This window comes from Mesoplodon bidens (assembly GCF_964165515.1).
Source record: "Mesoplodon bidens genome assembly, chromosome: 7".
NCBI lineage: Eukaryota > Metazoa > Chordata > Mammalia > Artiodactyla > Ziphiidae > Mesoplodon > Mesoplodon bidens.
In genome coordinates this window covers 26,215,964-26,235,121 of record NC_138164.1, presented here as the reverse complement: position 1 = coordinate 26,235,121, position 19,158 = coordinate 26,215,964, and the positions used below count along the sequence as shown (strand labels likewise).

Below are 19,158 nucleotides of genomic sequence, written 5' to 3'. Positions count from 1 at the left end.
AGAGGGCTTGCTTCTCCCAACTGAAGGAAAATTGTGCATTAGAATTTCTATTTTTCAGAGTGTGTTTTCTCCTTTCAAAATCACAATGTTAAGAATAGATATACAGTCTTTGTAATAAAGCAATAATAGAAATTTCTGAAGCTAGAGGCAATTAATTATCAGTAATTTAACTGCCCTTCTGGCAGCATGGTACTTTATGTCATAAACACACAGTCCCCAGACTAGTCCCCAATTCTGGTGATTGATAAGAATTTAACATTTACCATTATAATTACTTTCATTTTGTTAGTATACATCTGCTCTGACTTATGATGGAGTCCTTGTGATGGCTGAAACATTCCGAAGTCTTAGGAGACAGAAAATTGATATTTCCAGGAGAGGAAATGCTGGGGATTGTCTGGCAAATCCTGCTGCTCCATGGGGCCAGGGGATTGACATGGAGAGGACGCTCAAACAGGTAACTCATAATTTTATTTACGTTCAATTTATTTCACAGTCATTTTTTAATGGAGTATTCAAGAAAACAGAATAATCTATCTGTGAATAAATATATATTACAATTGCCATTCTATTATATTGAACCATTTTCATTTCTGAGACATTTCTAAATAGGATACTGGATAGAATACTGATGTTTATATGATATGTAGATGCTTAGCCAGGATAAGTTGGTTATGCCACAGTAATAAACAACCCCAAGTCACAGTGGCTTAAAACATCAAAAGAGTATTTCTCACTCACAAACACCAGATTAGTAGGGGCACTTTGTTTATTACAATCACTCAGGGATCCAAGCTGACATAGCAGCTACCATCTTGAATGCTACAAAGTGCAAAGAGTTGTGGAGAGGTTTCTAATTGGCAATTAAATGCTCTGGCACTCATCACATCTGTTTACAACTCATTTGTCAGAAAGAGTCACATAGACCTAGCTAAACAAAAAGGGTGCAAGAAGTACAAGCCTACCTTGGACAAGAATGAGGAAAAACCTCAAACATTGGCAAACACTATTAATCTACTTATCTACTGACTACCTCAGTAGATCTTTATTTAATTTTTTTAACATCTTTATTGGGGTATAATTGCTTTCCAATAGTGTGATAGTTTCTGCTTTATAACAAAGTGAATCAGCTATACATATACATATATCTCCATATCTCCTCCCTCTTGTGTCTCCCTCCCATCCTCCCTATCCCACCACTCTAGGTGGTCACAAAGCACCGAGCTGATCTCCCTGTGCTATGCAGCTGCTTCCCACTAGCTATCTATTTTATATTTGGTAGTGTATATATGTCCATGCCACTTTCTCACTTTGTCCCAGCTAACACTTCCCCCTCCCTGTGTCCTCAAGTCCATTCTCTACATCTGCATCTTTATTCCTGTCCTACCCCTAGGTTCTTCAGAACCATTTGTTTTTTAGATTCCATATATATGTGTTAGCATACGGTATTTGTTCTTCTCTTTCTGACTTACTTCACTCTGTATGACAGAATCTATGTCCATCTACCTCACCACAAATAATTCAATTTCATTTCTTTTTATGGCTGATAATATTCCATTGTATATAAGTGCCACACCTTCTTTATCCATTCATCTGTCGATGGACACTTAGGTTGCTTCCATGTCCTGGCTATTGTAAATAGTGTTGCAATAAACATTGTGGTACATCACTCTTTTTGAATTATGGTTTTCTCAGGGTATATACCCAGTAGTGGGATTGCTGGGTCGTATGGTAGTGCTATTTTTAGTTTTTTGAGGAAATTCCATACTGTTCTCCATAGTGGCTGTGTCAATTTACAGTCCCACCAACAGTGCAAGAGGGTTCCCTTTTCACCACACTTTCTTCACCATTTATTGTTCGTAGGTTTTTTGATGATGGCCATTCTGACTGGTGTGACGTGATACCTCATTGTAGTTTTGATTTGCATTTCTCTAATGATTAGTGATGGTGGGCATCCTTTCATATGTTTGTTGGCAATCTGTATACCTTCTTTGGAGAAATGTCTATTTAGGTCTTCTGCCCATTTTTGGATTGAGTTGTTTATTTTTTCATATTGAGCTGCATGAGCTGCTTGTAAATTTTGGAGATTAATCCTTTGTCAGTTGCTTCATTTGCAAATATTTTCTCCCATTCTAAGGGTTGTCTTTCCATCTTGTTTGTGGTTTTCTTTGCTGTGCAAAAGCTTTGAAGTTTCGTTAGACCCCGTTTGTTTATTTTTATTTCCCTTTCTCTAGGAGGTGGGTCAAAACGGATCCTTCTGTGATTTATGTCAGAGTGTTCTGCCTATGTTTTCCTCTAAGAGTTTTATACTATCTGGCCTTACATTTAGATCTTTAATCCATTTTGAGTTTATTTTTGTGTATGATGTTGTGTTCTAATTTCATTCTTTTACATGTAGCTGTCCAGTTTTCCCAGCACCACTTACTGAAGAGGCTGTCTTTTCTCCATTATATATTCTTGCCTCCTTTATCAAAGATAAGGTGACCATATGTGCGTGAGTTTATCTCTGGGCTTTCTATCCTGTTCCATTGATCTATATTTCTGTTTCTATGCCATTACCATACTGTCTTGATTACTGTAGTTTTGTAGTATAGTCTGAAGACCAGGAGCATGATTCTTCCAGCCCTGTTCTTTCTCAAGATTGCTTTAGCTATTCAGCGTCTCTTGTGTTTCCATACAAATTGTGAACTTTTATGTTCTAGTTCTATGACAAATGCCATTGGTACTTTGATAGGGAGAGCATTGAATCTATAGATTGTTTTGGGTAGTATAGTCAGTTTCACAATGTGGATTGTTCCAGCCCAATAACAAGGTCTATCTCTCAATCTGTTTGCATAATTTTAAATTTCTTTCATCAGTGTCACATGGTTTTCTGCATACCGGTCTTTTGTCTCCCTAGGTAGGTTTATTCCTAGGTATTTTATTCTTTCTGTTGCAGTGGTAAATGGTAATATTTCCTTAATCTCTCTTTCAGATTTTCATCATTAGTGTATAGGAATATAAGAGATTTCTGTGCATTAATTATTATTAATTAATTATGATTACTAGTAGTTTTCTGGTAGCATCTTTAGTATTATCTATGTATAGTATCATGTTATCTGCAAACAGTGACAGCTTTACTTCTTTTTTTCCCATTTGGATTCCTTTTATTTCTTTATCTCCTCTGATTTCTGTGGCTAAAACTTCCAAAACTAAGTTGAATAATAGTGGTGAGAGTGGACAACCATGTCTTGTTCCTGATCTTAGAGAAAATGTTTTCACTTTTTCACCATTGAGAATGATGTTGGTTGTGGGTTTGTCACATATCGCCTCTATTATGTTGAGGTAAGTTCCCTCTATGCCTACTTTCTGGAGAGTTTTTATCATAAATCGGTGTTGAATTTTGTTGAAAGCTTTTTCTGCATCTATTGAGATGATAATATGGTTTTTCTACTTCAATTTGTTAATATGGTATATCACATTGACTGATTTGTATATATTGAAGAATCTCTGCATTCCTGAGATAAACCCCACTTGATCATGGTGTATGATCCTTTTCATGTGTTGTTGGTTTCTGTTTGCTAGTATTTTGGGGGGAATTTTTGCATCTATTTTCATCAGTGATATTGGCCTGTAGTTTTCTTCTTTGTGACATCTTTGTCCAGTTTTGGTATCAGGGCGATGGTGGCCTCATAGAATGAGTTTGGTAGTGTTCCTCCCTCTGTTATATTTTGTAAGAATTTGAGAAGGATAGGTGTTGGCTCTTCTCTAAATGTTTGATAGAATTTACCTGTGAAGCCATCTGGTCCTGGGCTTTTGTTTGTTGGAAGAGTTTTAACCACAGTCTCAATTTCAGTGCTTGTGATAGGTCTGTTTATATTTTCTATTTCTTCCCAGTTCAATCTCGGAAGGTTGTGCTTTTCTAAGATTTGTTCATTTCTTCCAAGTTGTCCATTTTTTTGGCATATAGTTGCTTGTAGTAATATCTCATGATCCTTTGTTTTCCTGCAGTGTCATTTGTTACTTCTCCTTTTTCATTTCTAATTCTATGGATTTGAGTCTTCTCCCTTTTTTCTTGATGAGTCTGGTTAATGGTTTATCAATTTTGTTTATGTTCTCAAAGAACCAGCTTTTAGTTTTACTGATCTTTGCTATCATTTCCTTCATTTCTTTTTCATTTATTTCTGATCTGTTCTTTATGATTCTTTTCCTTCTGCTAACTTTGCAGTTTGTTTTGTTCTTTTTTCTCTGATTGCTTTAGGTGTAAGTTTAAGTTGTTTATTTAAGATGTTTCTTGTTTCTTGAGGTAGGATTATATTGGTGTAAACTTCCCTCTTAGAACTGCTTTTGCTGCATCCCATAGATTTTGGGTCATCGTGTTTTCACTGTCATTTGTTTCTAGGTATTTTTTGATTCCCTCTCTGTTTTCTTCAGTTATCACTTGGTTATATAGTAGCACATTGTTTAACCTCCATGTACTTTTATTTTTTACAGATTTTTTCCTGTAATTAATATCTAGTCTCATAGTGTTGTATCAGGAAAGATGCTTGGTATGATTTCAATTTTCTTAAATTTACCAAGGTTTGATTTGTGACTTAAGGTATGATCTATCCTGGAGAGTGTTCCATGTGCACTTGAGGAGAAAATGTAATCTACTGTTTTCAGATAGAATGACATATATATATATATATATATATATATATATATCAATTAAATCTAACTGGTCTATTTTGTCATTTAAAGTATGTATTTCCTTATTAATTTTCTGTGTAGGTGATCTGTCCATTGGTGTAGGTGAGGTGATAAAATTTCCTACTATTATTGTGTTACTGTCGAATTTCTCTTTTATAGCTGTTAGCATTTGCCTTATGTATTGAGGTACTCCTATGGTGGGTGCATAGATATTTATAATTGTTAAATCTTCTTGGATCAATCCCTTGCTCATTTTGTAGTGTCCTTCCTTGTCTCTTGTAACATTCTTTATTTTAAAGTCTATTTTATCTGATATGAGTATTGCTACTCCAGCTTTCTTTTGATTTCCATTTGCATGGAATATCTTTTTCCATCCCCTCACTTTCAGTCTGTATGTGTCCCTAGGTCTGAAGTGGGTCTCTGTAGACAGCATATATATGGGTCTTGTTTTTGTATCCATTCAGCCAGCCTATGTCTTTTGGTTGGAGCTTTTAATCCATTTACATTTAAGGTAATTATCAATATATATGTTCCTATTACCATTTTCTCAATTGTTTTTGGTTTGTTATTGTAGGTCTTTTCCTTCTTTTGTGTTTCCTGCCTAAAGAAGTTCCTTTAGCATTTGTTGTAGAGCTGGTTTGGTCATGCTAAATTAACTTATCTTTTGCTTGTCTGTAAAGGTTTTAATTTCTCCATCAAACCTGAATTAGATCCTTGCTGGATAGAGTGATCTTGCTTGTATGTTTTTCCCTTTCATGACTTTAAATATGTCTTGCCACTCCCTCTGGTTTGAAGAGTTTCTGCTGAAAGATCAGCTGTTACCTTTATGGGGATTCCCTTGTACATTATTTGTCATTTTTCACTTGCTGCTTGTAATATTTTTTCTTTGTATTTAATTTTTTGTAGTTTGATTAATATGTGTCTTGGCTTTTTCTCCTTGGATTTATCCTGTATGGGACTCCCTTTGTTTCCTGGACTTGATTGACTATTTCTTTTCCCATATTAGGGAAGTTTTCAGCTATAATCTTTTCAAATATTTTCTCAGTCCCTTTCTTTTTCTATTCTTCTTCTGGGACCCCTATAATTCGAATGTTGGTGCAGTTAGTGTTGTCCCAAAGGTCTCTGAGACAATTGTTGTCCTCAGTTCTTTTCATTCTTTTTTCTTTATTCTGCTCTGCAATAGTTATTTCCACTATTTTATCTTCTAGGTCACTTATCCATTCTTCAGCTTCAGTTATTCTGCTATTGGTTCCTTCTAGAGAATTTTTAATTTCATTTATTGTTTTGTTCATCATTGTTCATTTGCTCTTTAGTTCTTCTAGGTCCTTGTTAAACATTTTTTGTATTTTCTCCATTCTATTTCCAAGATATTGGATCATCTTTTCTATCATTACTCTGAATTCTTTTTCAGGTAGACTGCCTATTTCATCTTCATTTGTTTATTCTGGTGAGTTTTTACCTTGCTCCTTCCTCTGCTGTGTGTTCCTCTGTCTTCTCGTTTTGCTTAACTTACTCTGATGGGTTCTCCTTTTCATAGGCTGTAGGTTCATAGTTCCCATAGTTTTTGGTTTTCTCTCCCAGTGGGTAAGGTTTGTTCGGTGGATTGTGTAGGTTTCCTGGTGGAGTGGACTGCTTCCTGTGTTCTGGTAGATAAGGCTGGATCTTGTCTTTCAGGTGGGGAAGTCTGCTTCCTGTTGTTTGTTGTAGGGTGTCTGTGACCTTATTATGATTTTAGGCAGCCTCTCTACTAATAAGTGGTGTGGTGTTCCTGTTTTGCTACTTGTTTGATTAGGGTGTCCAACACTGTAGCTTGCTGGTCATTGAGTGGAGCTGTGTGTTAACATTGAGATGGAGATCTCTGGGAGAGCTTTTGCTGTTAGATATTACGTGGAGCTGGGAGGTCTCTGGTGGACCAATGTCCTGAATTTGGCTCTCCCATCTCAGAGGCACAGGTCTGACACCCAACCGGAGCACAAAGATCCTGTCAGCTATATGGCTCAGAAGAAAGGGGAGAAAAAAAGAAAGAAAGAGGAAAAATATAAAATAATGTTATTAAAATAAAATTTTAAAAAATTATTAAAAATTTAAAAGTAATAATAAAAAAAGAAAGAAGAGAGCAATCAAACCAAAAAACAAATCCACTAATTATAACAAATGCTAAAAACTGCACAGAAAAAAAAAAAGGGACAGACAGAACCCTAAGACAAATGGTAAAAGCAAAGCTCTACAGACAAAATCACACACAGAACCATACTCATACACACTCACAAAAAGAGAAAAAGGAAATATATATATATATATTTTAAGAGGAAGAGAGCAACCAAATCAATAAACAAATCTACCAATGATAATAAACTCTAAATACTAAACTAAAATAAACATAAGATCAGAAACAAATTACATGCAGAAAGTAAACCCCAAGTCTACAGTTGCTCCCAAAGTCCACCACCTCAATTTTGGGAACATTCATTGTCTATTCAGGTATTCCAGAGACGCAGCGTACATCAGGTTGATTATAGAGATATAATCCGCTGCTCCTGAGGCTGTTGGGTGAAATTTCCTTTTCTCTTCTTTGTTTGCACATCTCCTGGGGTTCAGCTTTGGATTTAGCCCTGCCTCTGCGTGTAGGTCACCAGAGAGTGTCTGTTCTTTGCTCAGACAGGATGGGGTTAAAGAAGCAGCTGATTGGGGGCTCTGGCTCACTCAGGCCGTGCGGAGGGAGGGGTACAGAATGCGGGGCCAGCCTGCGGTGGCACAGGCCGGCATGACGTTGCAACAGCCTGAGGCGTGCCATGTGTTCTCCTGGGGAAGTTGTCCCTGGATCACGGGACCCCGGCAGTGGTGAGATGAACAGGCTCTGGGAGGGGAAGTGTGGATAGTGACCTGTGCTTGCACACAAGCTTCTTGGTGGCTGCTGCAGCAGCCTTAGCATTTCATGCCCGTCTCTGGTGTCTGCTCTGATAGCTGTGGCTCGCGCCCATCTCTGGAGCTTGTTTAGGCGGTGCTCTGAATCCCCTCTCCTTGTGCACCCCAAAGCAATGTTCTCTTGCCTCTTAGGCAGTTCCAGACATTTTCCCAGACTCCCTCCCAGCTAGCTGTGGTGCACTAGCCCCCTTCAGGCTGTGTTCACGCAACCAACCCCAGTTCTCTCCCTGGGATCTGGCCTCCGAAGCCAGATCCTCAGCTCCCAGACCCCACCCACCCTGGTAGGTGAGCAGACAAACCTCTCAGACTGGTGAGTACTGATCATCACTGATCCTCTGTGTGGGAAACTCTCTGCTTTGCCCTCTGCACCCGTATTGCTGCGCTCTCCTCCGTGGCTCTGAAGCTTCCACTCCGCCACCCCCCATCTCCGACAGTGAAGGGGCTTCCTAGTGTGTGGAAACTTTTCCTCCTTCACGGCTCCCTCCCAGAGGTGTAGGTCCTGTCCCTATTCTTTTGTCTCTGTTTTTTCTTTTTTCTTTTGTCCTACCCAGTTACATGAGGGAGTTTCTTGCCTTTGGGAAGTTTGAGGTCTTCTGCCAGCATTCAGTAGGTGTTCTGTAGGAGTTATTCCACATGTAGATGTATTTCTAATGTATTTGTGGGGAGAAAGTTGATCTCCACGTCTTACGCCTCCACCATCTTGAAGGTCTCTTCTCAGTAGATCTTTAAATTGCCTGTATCCTTGGATTAAGTGTTTGTTTATTTTAGTCTTTTATAGTTAACACTAACACTATTTTTCAAGTGATTAATGTGATATGTGTGTATTTTTAGTATTACATCTTAAATGTTCTGAAATGCCATGGGTTCAGAATGTAAGTTAAGTATAAATGAATTAAAAGAAAATTTGGAATAAAGTACACTTGAATATTTGCAAAAATATGTTTATTTTTCTGAATTTCTTATATCTTAATTTTAATATTAGTGAGGAGAAATATGATCCGATATGGTTATCAGGGCTATTTAATCTGTTATGTGGATATGCAGATAAAACAGGAAAGTAACTATGAAACAAACCATATTTCCATTCCTATAAACAATATTTCTATATTGAGGAAGTATTCTGTTAGTTACAATGGGAACGTCATAATAAAAAATAAATAAATAAAACATGTTCATCTTCCAAACACATAACAGAATTGCTTATATATTACTTTGATATTCCTCTTTCAGATTCTATCCCAGTAGCTCAAATATCCCATGTTTTTTTAGTGAGTTACTTATAATTTATAGTTCCATACCCATGTATAGTCATAAGCCTAGCAGATGAAGTCAAGATTTCTGTAATTAAAATGGCAAGTGATTACATGTGTGGATTGTCTCTTTCATTCATAGGTTCAAATTCAAGGGCTGACAGGGAATGTTCAGTTTGACCACTATGGACGTAGGGTCAATTACACAATGGATGTGTTTGAACTGAAGAGCACAGGACCTAGAAAGGTGAGCCACACTTCAACTGTTTTCTTAGTTTTCATTTGACATTTTTAAAGCCTTATAGGTGAAAGGTAGCTGGATAGTCTACATTTTTTAAAAATTGTGAATATGGTTGACCCTTGAACAAAGTGGGAGCTAGGGGCTCTGACCCTCCACACAGTCAAAAATCCAGGTCTAAATTTAGGTGAGCCCTCCATATATGTGGTTCCTCCATAGCTGCAGTTCCGCATCTGAGGATTCAACCAACCACAGATTGTATAGTACTGTAGTATTTACTATGAAAAGAATCTGTGTAAAATTGGACCTGAGCAGTTCAAACCTGTGTTGATTAAGGGTCAACTGCACTTACAAATAATACTTTCTTGATAATTCATGCTGAAATAAATTATTGTGTCCTATGACTGATATTTAGTGGTGTACCAAAGCTGAAATGAACTAAGTTACATGCTGTTTACATCCTTTATCCAAAATAGAAGCAATTTTTTTAAAGGCTTAGCAGAAAAATCCCACAGAACCCATAATGTACTCTTCAGGAAAGCACACAATGTAGGTAAGAGACTTACTCACTTCCATGTAGTCATTTATGAAACTATTAGAGAGACAACAGAGAAGACTACTTCTAAAGGGCATATTTAGAACAGGCTAAATTTTCCTGAAATAAGCAAGTAAATATTCAAATGAGCAAAGAAAAGAGGAGATGGAAGATAATATTGTTAAGATTATTGTTAAGTTGAAGAGGGAGAGAAACACCTAAGAACATCAGCTGAGGAGCCAGGGAGGTTGTTTAGGAGGCTGATGATGAAAGATTTTTGGATTTCAGAAGGTAACTCTGCTAGTCTTCTTATGATGTGATTAAGCATAGTTTTCCCAATGTCCAAAAAGTACTTTATATAATGGACCAATGCAATTCCACCACAGTAATTGGCTATAAACATTTTATACTTAACACATATAATTTTTTAACATTCTTTTCTCTAGCATTAGCTAGGATGCTCAAGGAAAGACATGCTCAACTTACCTTATCTAAAAACTATTTGTTTCAACACTTGGCTGTTCAAAAATACTTCCCCAAATATACTTTCCTTTGTTAGTAAAATAATGATAGTTACAATTTATGAAATGCCTGCTGTGTCCCAACCACTGGACTTGGTGTAATTTAATCCTCACAATAAGCCTGTAATGGAGTACTATTATCTCCGTTTTTCTAGTGAGAAAGTTACAGTGCAATAGGCTATGGTTACTTGTCTAAGGCCTACAAGTGAGAAAACAAAGATTTTTAATTCAGATATGTCTGACTCCAGAACCTTTCTACCCAGTATCCTGCCTCAGTAGACTCTGCTCTAAAGGAGTTTATTTTCTAGTAGCATAGAATATAGTAAGTTCCATACTACAGTTATAGAGAAAGCATGTGGAAAGTCTAAAGAGGAAGAGATCACTTCCAGCTGTAGAAAAGCAAATCAAAGAAGGCTACATGGGAGAGATTTAAAGTCAGTCATGAAGTTAGTTTGGATAGGTTGAAATCGTAAAGGCAAGAACCCGAGGACAGGCTGGAGGCAGGATAATTAAAGTCATACATGGAAGATGGCAAAGGCTTTCCAAGCTGTGTTTTGCTCCAGTCTGTCATAGCATGTGCTTCTGCATATGTGAGAGGAGAGATTTGGAGCTGCCATGCAAACCATCTCTAGCTTTTCAGCCTTTTAGTGACATCTCCTTTAGTGCAGGCTGCCAGCTAATACAGGGTAAGCAGGAGCCTATCTGATCCAGATCAGGTAAGGGCAAGAGATGGAATGACAGCTTGAAAGCCAAGCTGTATGATGGCTTCTCTTAAGGGTACCACCCGAAGAAAGGGACTGACATGCTCCCAAGAAGAAATTTAGGAAGTTCCATGTAAACACCAATTTTACCCACTCTGTCAGCACACAGCCAGCAACAAGAAACAAAGGAGCCCATTTTAAGCAAAGTCCCTCTGCTAGCTGTGGAGCAGACAGAATATTCCATAAGCCCTTAAAAATATTGGCTAACTGGTGACCAGCCTCCCACAAACCAGACTCTGCAAAATTAGCCATTTAAGTAGAACCTTTCTAAAATGCAAAAGACAATTCCATATTTCACAAAACAATAAGTACAAAAAGTAAAATGATCTCTTTATAAAAGAAAGAATAATGGAATAAGGAAGCTTGTAGTAACTAGTGGTAACATCAAGTGGGCTACTTACAGCACTGAATCTTTTCATGGCCTATGGAAACATTATGGTAACAAAAATTAAGGTTTTTAGAGGAGAAAGTTAAAAGAATAAGTTGGAAAAGTGATGAACAGTACATCTTCACACTCAGTTGACATTTGTCTAAGACTCTTAAAAGAAATATGAAGTGTGAAATGGTGTAGACTCATCCACCTTTGTTTTTCTTGGGCACTCTGTCAGGAATATTAAACTTAAAAATGAACTACCATGAGAAACACTCTGCTGGTGAGACTTGGCAATACGTCTGAAAAACGAGCAACCATTCTTTTAAACTGAACACTTGCCAGTAAGAGAGCTATCTTTGAAAATAGATCAGAGAGTTAACCTATCAGTTTGTCTGACTTCCGTAACAGGTAAACTGAGTGAGAGTCTCATTAAGCAGAAGCCACAAAGCTCTTTCTGAAGTCTCAGCTCCTAAGTATGGTGGAATCTTCTTGCCATTCCAGTGATCTCTCAAGAATGCTCTAAAACCAGGCTTACATGGTTTCAGGAATTCTTAATCATAAAAATTGTATTTATTGAGAGCAGGTTATACACCAGACACAGTAAAGGGAAATTGATGTGCATTTTAATATTTAATCCTTACAGCAACCTGAAAGTAAGATGTATTTTTCTCATTTTATAGAAGAGAAAAGTAAGGCTCAGAGAAACTAAGTAACATGCTCAGGGATGTTAAACTAGAAAGAGATGGAGCTGGGGTGGAGACTAAGGCTCATCTAGCTTCAAAGCTACTCTCTTAACTGCTACAAAATATTATCAGTCCCAAGGCCCATAACTTTTCCCTTGAGGGTTAGTATGAGAATTAAGCCATATCTTTCAGGACAGGTCTGGTCAAATCAGTTCTCCCAGGAACCAACTTTGAGTAGAACAGAGGCTTCTCATAGCCCCTCAATCTCTACACAATCCCTACATTGCAGGCAAAGTCCACCATAAATATGGAGATATATTATATTATGGTTATATTTATGCCCAATTCACCTTTAGGAATCCAAAGAAGACAAATACTTCTCTGACATTTCCTGCCAGTTTAGCAATTTAAATGCTTCCATATTTTTGCTTTAACATTACAAAACTATTTTTCACCGAATTTCTGTCTCTAGGGAAAAAGTGCCTCTTTCCCTGTCTAATTAAATGAGATCAGGTATGGGAAGTGTCCCTAGTAAATTGTAAAATGTTGTGAAAAATTGGAGAGAAAAACTCTATCTCATATGAAGTTCTAGGTACAAACTTTAATATTCCTTTCTTTAAGAAGTGACCCTTAGGGGCTTCCCTGGTGGCGCAGTGGTTGAGAACCCGCCTGCCAATGCAGGGGACACGGGTTTGTGTCCCGGTCTGGGAAGATCCCACATGCCGCGGAGCGGCTGGGCCCGTGAGCCATGGTCGCTGAGCCTGCGCATCCGGAGCCTGTGCTCCGCAACGGGAGAGGCCACAACAGTGATAGGCCCGCGTACGGAAAAAAAAAAAAAAAAAAACAAGAAGTGACCCTTATATCACTGTTCACCCCATACTGTCCTACTTCCCAAAAAGTCCATGGCCTACATGAGATCTATGCACAAACCATGGCTCCATATCACAAACCATGGTTTTCTTTTTCACCAGAATTTCAAGCAGATATAAGGCAAATAGATACATTTGGGTACAATTTTGCCTATGATTTTAATTTGCCAGTACTTCTAAATCATTTATGTTTGGGTGGGGAGAGATAGTCATGAACCCACAGGTTGTTCTTAACTGCAAAATGTCAAGGTCTTGTCAACATCTGAAGACTCTCTAGAATGTGTCCCAGATCTGTAGTTTTTCTGTTGTGGGAACACATTAATAAAGAAAAATTGCTTTTCCCAGAAAATGGGCTGCTGAGATCTGGAAGGTGGCTGCATCTTAACGGAGTACTAAACTGTGAAACCTATTTTTATGTTGTATAACTGTCAAGTGGCAAGGAAAACTAACAGGAAGCAACTATGTTTTTTAAGTTATTTTTTAAGTACATGTAGGAATTGAAGAGAGGATAGGTCTCAAAGTCATACTTGTTTTGTTTTAATTAAATTTTTCACTGACGCATTAAATAAATGTTAGCTATATATAAATTCATATGGGCAATTGAAAATAATTGCTGAATTGATTTATACTCATAATTTTGGCTCAAACTAAGCAATATAGCAAACCATATTAATGAAAATTTTTTTTTGTCTATTCTGTTATTGAATATTTGTGAATAATATAGTGTCTCTTTCTGATATGCTAATGCTTACTTTATTTTAAAATGTTCACAAATACTAACATGAGAGTTAAGAACTTGGAGGAAGCAAGAGAGACTTTCAAAACATATTGGGACAAATAGTGATTACAGACCAGTGAGCAATTACATACATCTTATTGGAAATATGAGTTTTATCAACTGCATCCAGAAATTAAAGAAAGAAGTTTGGCAAGCATTAAACGAACACCCATTTGGGGAGTTTATGTAGCATAATAGCAAAGTATATGGACTTGTAATTGCACCTACCTTTACATTTGCTGTGTGTATAAACTTTAAGATGCATATGTTTTTTAAATAGCATTCATTACAGTGTCTGCCAGAGAGCAAGCAGGCAAGAAGTGGTAGCCATTATTATTACTTAGTGGTCTGCATGATAAAAAGAACCCTAAATTTCCTTTAGGACCCCATTTAGTTACTTTGTGTTAAGTGTTTAACTAATTACTTCATATATTTTATGGAAAGGAGTTTGTTCCACATCTAAATGAGAAGTAATATAAGGATTTAAAGTGAAAATTTAAAAAATTTCAAAAGTGAAAATATTAAGTAATAGTTAATATTAACATCTGATGTATTTAGCATTTAAAAATGGTGAGACTAGTGGCTAGGTTATGTGAAACCAAAAACTATTTCCATATTGCTTTAAAAATACACAAGTCTGGGCTTCCCTGGTGGCGCAGTGGTTGAGAGTCCGCTTGCCGATGCAGGGGACACGGGTTCGTGCCCCGGTCTGGGAAGATCCCACATGCCGTGGAGCGGCTGGGCCCGTGAGCCATGGCTGCTGAGCCTGCGTGTCCAGAGCCTGTGCTCCGCAACAGGAGAGGCCACAACAGTGAGAGGCCCGCGTACCGCAAAAAAAAAAAAAAACACGTCTTTTTTCTTGAAAACATCTTGTATGTGTACCCTATGTAAATCTGACTATTCCCTTTACCATAAAACCTGTAACATTATTGATAAAATCATGTAAATTAATTACAGAAGGTGCCAATCAATCTCACTACAAGAGGATCAACACAAGTGGTATTCCATCTGTATCCACCTTCTTTTTTGAACCTATCCATTCCCAATGTCTTGGCTACTCCATGATTGTAAATTGTAAAGTTGCCAAATGTATAACTAGGCAGTATCATTAGCATCAGGAAAACTGGCTCATTATCAATTAAGAAAACTTCCAAACACATTACTGTGTGCTTTATAAATTTGTTTTGTTTGCTTACTTATTAATACCTCTCATTGCTCTGATAAGAACTAAAGAAAGCTCTTCTAAAATGTGTTTTCAAGAATTTTCTGTATTTGGCAGGTTGGGTACTGGAATGATATGGATAAATTAGTCTTAATTCAAGATATGCCCACTCTTGGCAATGACACAGCAGCTATTGAGAACAGAACAGTCGTTGTAACCACTATTATGGTAAGTTTTGGTCTGTGTTTTATGATGTTCCATATTGTTCACAGGCAATTTTAATTCCCCAGCTACAGTGAAAAGGGAGGATGAAAGCTGCATCTTAGTGATGGTGGCATCAAAAGTCTATTGAGGTTTTGAATAAGTTTGTCTTGAACTTTGAGTACATTTAGTACTTTTATTTGTATTATCTTTTGTTGCATTGTTGTTCTTGGAAAAATGCTCAGATGTTAAAAATTGAAGCTCTCTAGTTGGAAATGTATGAAATGCTAAGATTTCAAAGGACAAAAGAATAAACATGAAAAAGATCAACAACTAATCACATAAAAATATCCAGTAGTAAACATCATATCATTGTTGTTATTATGTTTTTAAAAACACCAATGTAATAATCGTTAATAGTTTTTAAAATTATAATTTTCAGGTACTTTATTCATTTAATAATGATTTGCATTGTCTGTTTATAATAGTGGAGGTATGAATGTGAAGATTTTAATGAGTATGTTTTACACAACTATGCTTTAGAAATAAATTTATTTTATCATATTTATTTTTAATGCATAAAGGGGTTTTTATACCGATTATTTTTCTCATTGACCTGTGATAAATACACAATAAAATGTATTGGAATTCTCCTAGGAATTAAGAAAAATGATATTCATTCAGTCACATCATAAAATGAAAAATACTCTAAATTTTAAGGCTGCTTTTTCAAAGAGATTCTCGTGAACTTATCTTTTAAATAATATGATGCCTCATATTTTTCTCTTCTAAATTCAAACATGCTTTTTAGAGTCAATGCTAGTCAAAGGAGATCAACAATCGGTAACCTTTTCTATCTAATTTAAAGTTATATATCCTCAGCTCACTGTCTCGTTAGGCAGAACATATTTTTAACTACTCTTGAAGTTCTTACTCTAAATAAAGTGGAAGTATTTTATGTAATTTAGTTTTTAGCTTGTGTAATTTTAATTTTATGCTTTTAGTAAGTCAAGTTGTTTCCAAAATTTTGACATGAAGGTGAAAGCATGAAAATGCCAGATAAAAGCTTTCATCATGTTGCAGTTAATTTTATCAGTATTGCATCACCAGCTAGAAACTTAATGTTAATCTGTCAAGACTTAGTTGGAAGTTATAATTTTAGGATGCAAACCAACCAACAGCAGTTTTTGTGTAAGAATGCAATATATATATCTTCTAACTTAATTGTGTAATATTTGCATGGGACTTAAATATATATATATATATATATATATATATGTATGTATATATATAATATACATATATATATACATTCCTAAAAAAGACAGTAATGGAAAGTCATACTTCAGTTCAGTCCTCCTCTTTTCAGCCTCTGATGAAGAATCCTATTTTAAGGAATTGATCAAGAAAGAAATGAGCTCCACGCTGTTCGACCATTCCTAACTAAAGCTCAAGTCTTGTTCTCCTGTGTAGTAAATTTAAGCTAATTTTTCATGTGGGATTCTTCTTGGATGACCAACTCTGGACTACCAAAAAAAAAAGTTTTTAAGTTCTGTGACTTTCCTGAGATACTAGAACAAAAGAAGAATTAATCTTCATCTTTTTCAAGAAAATAAATGTTGAAAAAGAGTCGCTTAATTCTGATGTATCCATTCCCATATCTGGAAATGAGGTCATTGTATGTAAATGATGGAATTATAATGCTTCTAATTCCAAGCGTAGATTTTCTAAAAGTAAATATCTGTGAATTTGCGTCCTTCTTTTCTGAATACACGTAGTTGTTTTCTTTAACGATTTTTTGAAATTTTGCCTGTTATATGTGAAATAAAGTGTTTTAATGTGCATTATAGATATAATGTAGAGAATCTCCTTTTTTCCTGTTATTAAAGGAGCCGGAGATATAATTCTTAAAACCAAAATACTGAATTAGTTTTGCAAGCATGGCTATGTTTCAGGAAGCATGCTGTCAAAAAATAAGTACAAATTACAGAAGAATCCAATTGTTTCCTATATACATAACAACTATTCTGTAAAGTTATCTGTTCTTTGACAGTGATATCACCAATATTTTTGCAATCAAAATAGTACAATACTAATATCTGTCTTTTGTATAAAAATGTAGTCTCCATATAAATAATGCCTCTGACCTTTGCAACTTCAATAATTCAAAAAAATTCTAGAATCCTTCTTTGTATTTGCTTTTGTTGAAAATGGTATTCCAGGACCTATGACATCTCCATCATCTCATTCATTTTGAAAGAAATATCCTTCCTTATAAATGAATGAGATATTGGCACCAGTGTATAATAACCCCTCAAATTCAGTTGAAATCTTCCAACAGCAATGGAATTGGTTAGACATTAAACTATGTGCAAGACAGATATCTAGACACAAAACAAGGCTGAGAGTGTTGTGGCACTGGAACTCACTCATTTTGATCGAAATTGATATGGCCTTGCTGTTCTCCCATTTGTTTTTCCTTTGTGTATATTGTTATTTACATGTTGATACACTGTAATAGTATATGATATTGTTAAATAAAGTTGATTGAGAAATTCATTTATTCATTCATAAATATTTATTAAGCGTCTGCTATTTGCTGGGCACAGTTATAAGCCCGGGGATATGTTAGCCAACAAAACAGACAAAAATCCTGCACTCTCAATTGAACTTTCATTCTAGTGAGAGAAAGCAGATAAGAAACATGATAAATAAGTATAGTAGATATCATTCTTAAATAAAAAGTGTCTTTAGCTTTTTGAATTTCTGAAATCTATTTGTTTTATATCTACATGTGATCTTCATTTTAATGACTAATGTATTCTTCCTGAATACAGTCATACTAAATATAACTTAACTAAATCTAAATAAAAGTAAAATTGACAATATCATCACATGAGAATCATGACTACAAAGTTGAAGAGTCTAAAGTTTTAGATTCAGATGCTCATCATTTTTTCTCTTTAAGTCTTAGTGACTAAAAATGTTATAAAATGTGCAAAATTTATGAGATTGTAACCATACTGATTTAACATTTTACATTCAAAATAAACAACCTAAGGAAGCCAAATCTGTGCCATGTGGTTTGGTTAAGTGCAGCAATTGAGGAAAAAGCAGTTTGCAGTAGACGTCGTAGTGGTGATTTCTTCTGTAATCTCACTACTTTCTTTGCCTGAACTCTCTGGAAAAAGAGAGATGATGCAGTTATATTTCAGCCAAGCCCATTTTTCCCCAAATCTTTACCACTGAAGGTAAAAGAGGCTGATGATGCATTACTAGACTAAGTATGTATTTCTTGCCATCATAGGAACATAACAATCCTTTTGGAAATTTTTCCATAAAATCCACATTTATTCACCATAGACTCAGAATTACATTGTAAACCTTAAAGCAATTTTACTTATACCACTTAGTCCTTCCAGGAATATTTTTTATACTTTTTATGAGTTGTTTGATATTTTATCTTCTCTATGTAGAATTTTGTAAATGCACTATACATAGATGCATGTGTGTATACAATATACATATGCATATTTATATACACATATATGTATATACTGATACAGAAAATACAGATATTTTTATTTTCTTCCTGTACCAGATATCAATCTTTCCCATACATACACCTGCTTCCAAAGAGCTTATAACTCAATGTTTTTAAATAAGTTATTTTTAATAAGTTTAAAACTGTGCCACCATTAAATTTACTCATTTTTTATGTATTGAATAATAACATTTTAATATTCACTTTTAAGAATTTTACACATGGGATAAATTATCTACATTAAGATATTTGGAGAAAAACAAATATCCACACAGCAAATAACTTTTGTTGATGCTACTGATTTTATTATTTTAACTGTTTTCAAGTAGCAATTTTAATGATTATATTTGTGATGTTTAGAAAATCTTAAAGCTTTTCTAATAAATATATATATTTCAACAGTTTTACTTTTGCTAAATACAAACAAGAATTTCCTCAATAGGAAAATGATACTTTATTGATTGAAAATCATCTTAATTCATTTACACAAACATTTTCATAAGCAAACCCTAATGTAGTAGCTTTAAATGGAGATTGATTTCTTTCCTGAAATTGCAGAGCAGATGTAGAACACTATGCATTATGGAAATTGTGGTAATAAACTCATAGTCACTAAGAAATAATGCATTTCAAATAACTTCTAAGGA

General features: G+C 35.5%; 1 protein-coding gene across 3 annotated transcripts in view; it reads left to right on the top strand.

The window, feature by feature from the left end:
• Window positions 1–19,158, top strand: part of GRIA4 (glutamate ionotropic receptor AMPA type subunit 4) — a gene marked incomplete at its 3' end in the record, with an annotated part of 515,808 nt that overhangs the window by 430,965 nt on the left and 65,685 nt on the right. For 2 of the 3 annotated variants that reach the window (XM_081240207.1, XM_081240208.1), the window contains exons 7-9: window positions 290–457; window positions 8,989–9,093; window positions 14,884–14,994. In XM_081240207.1, the coding sequence (XP_081096333.1) occupies window positions 290–457; window positions 8,989–9,093; window positions 14,884–14,994 (384 nt within the window). Of the gene's footprint in view, window positions 1–289; window positions 458–8,988; window positions 9,094–14,883; window positions 14,995–16,336; window positions 16,370–19,158 lie in introns of those variants that run through there. The other variant, XM_081240209.1, reaches the window with a different exon arrangement.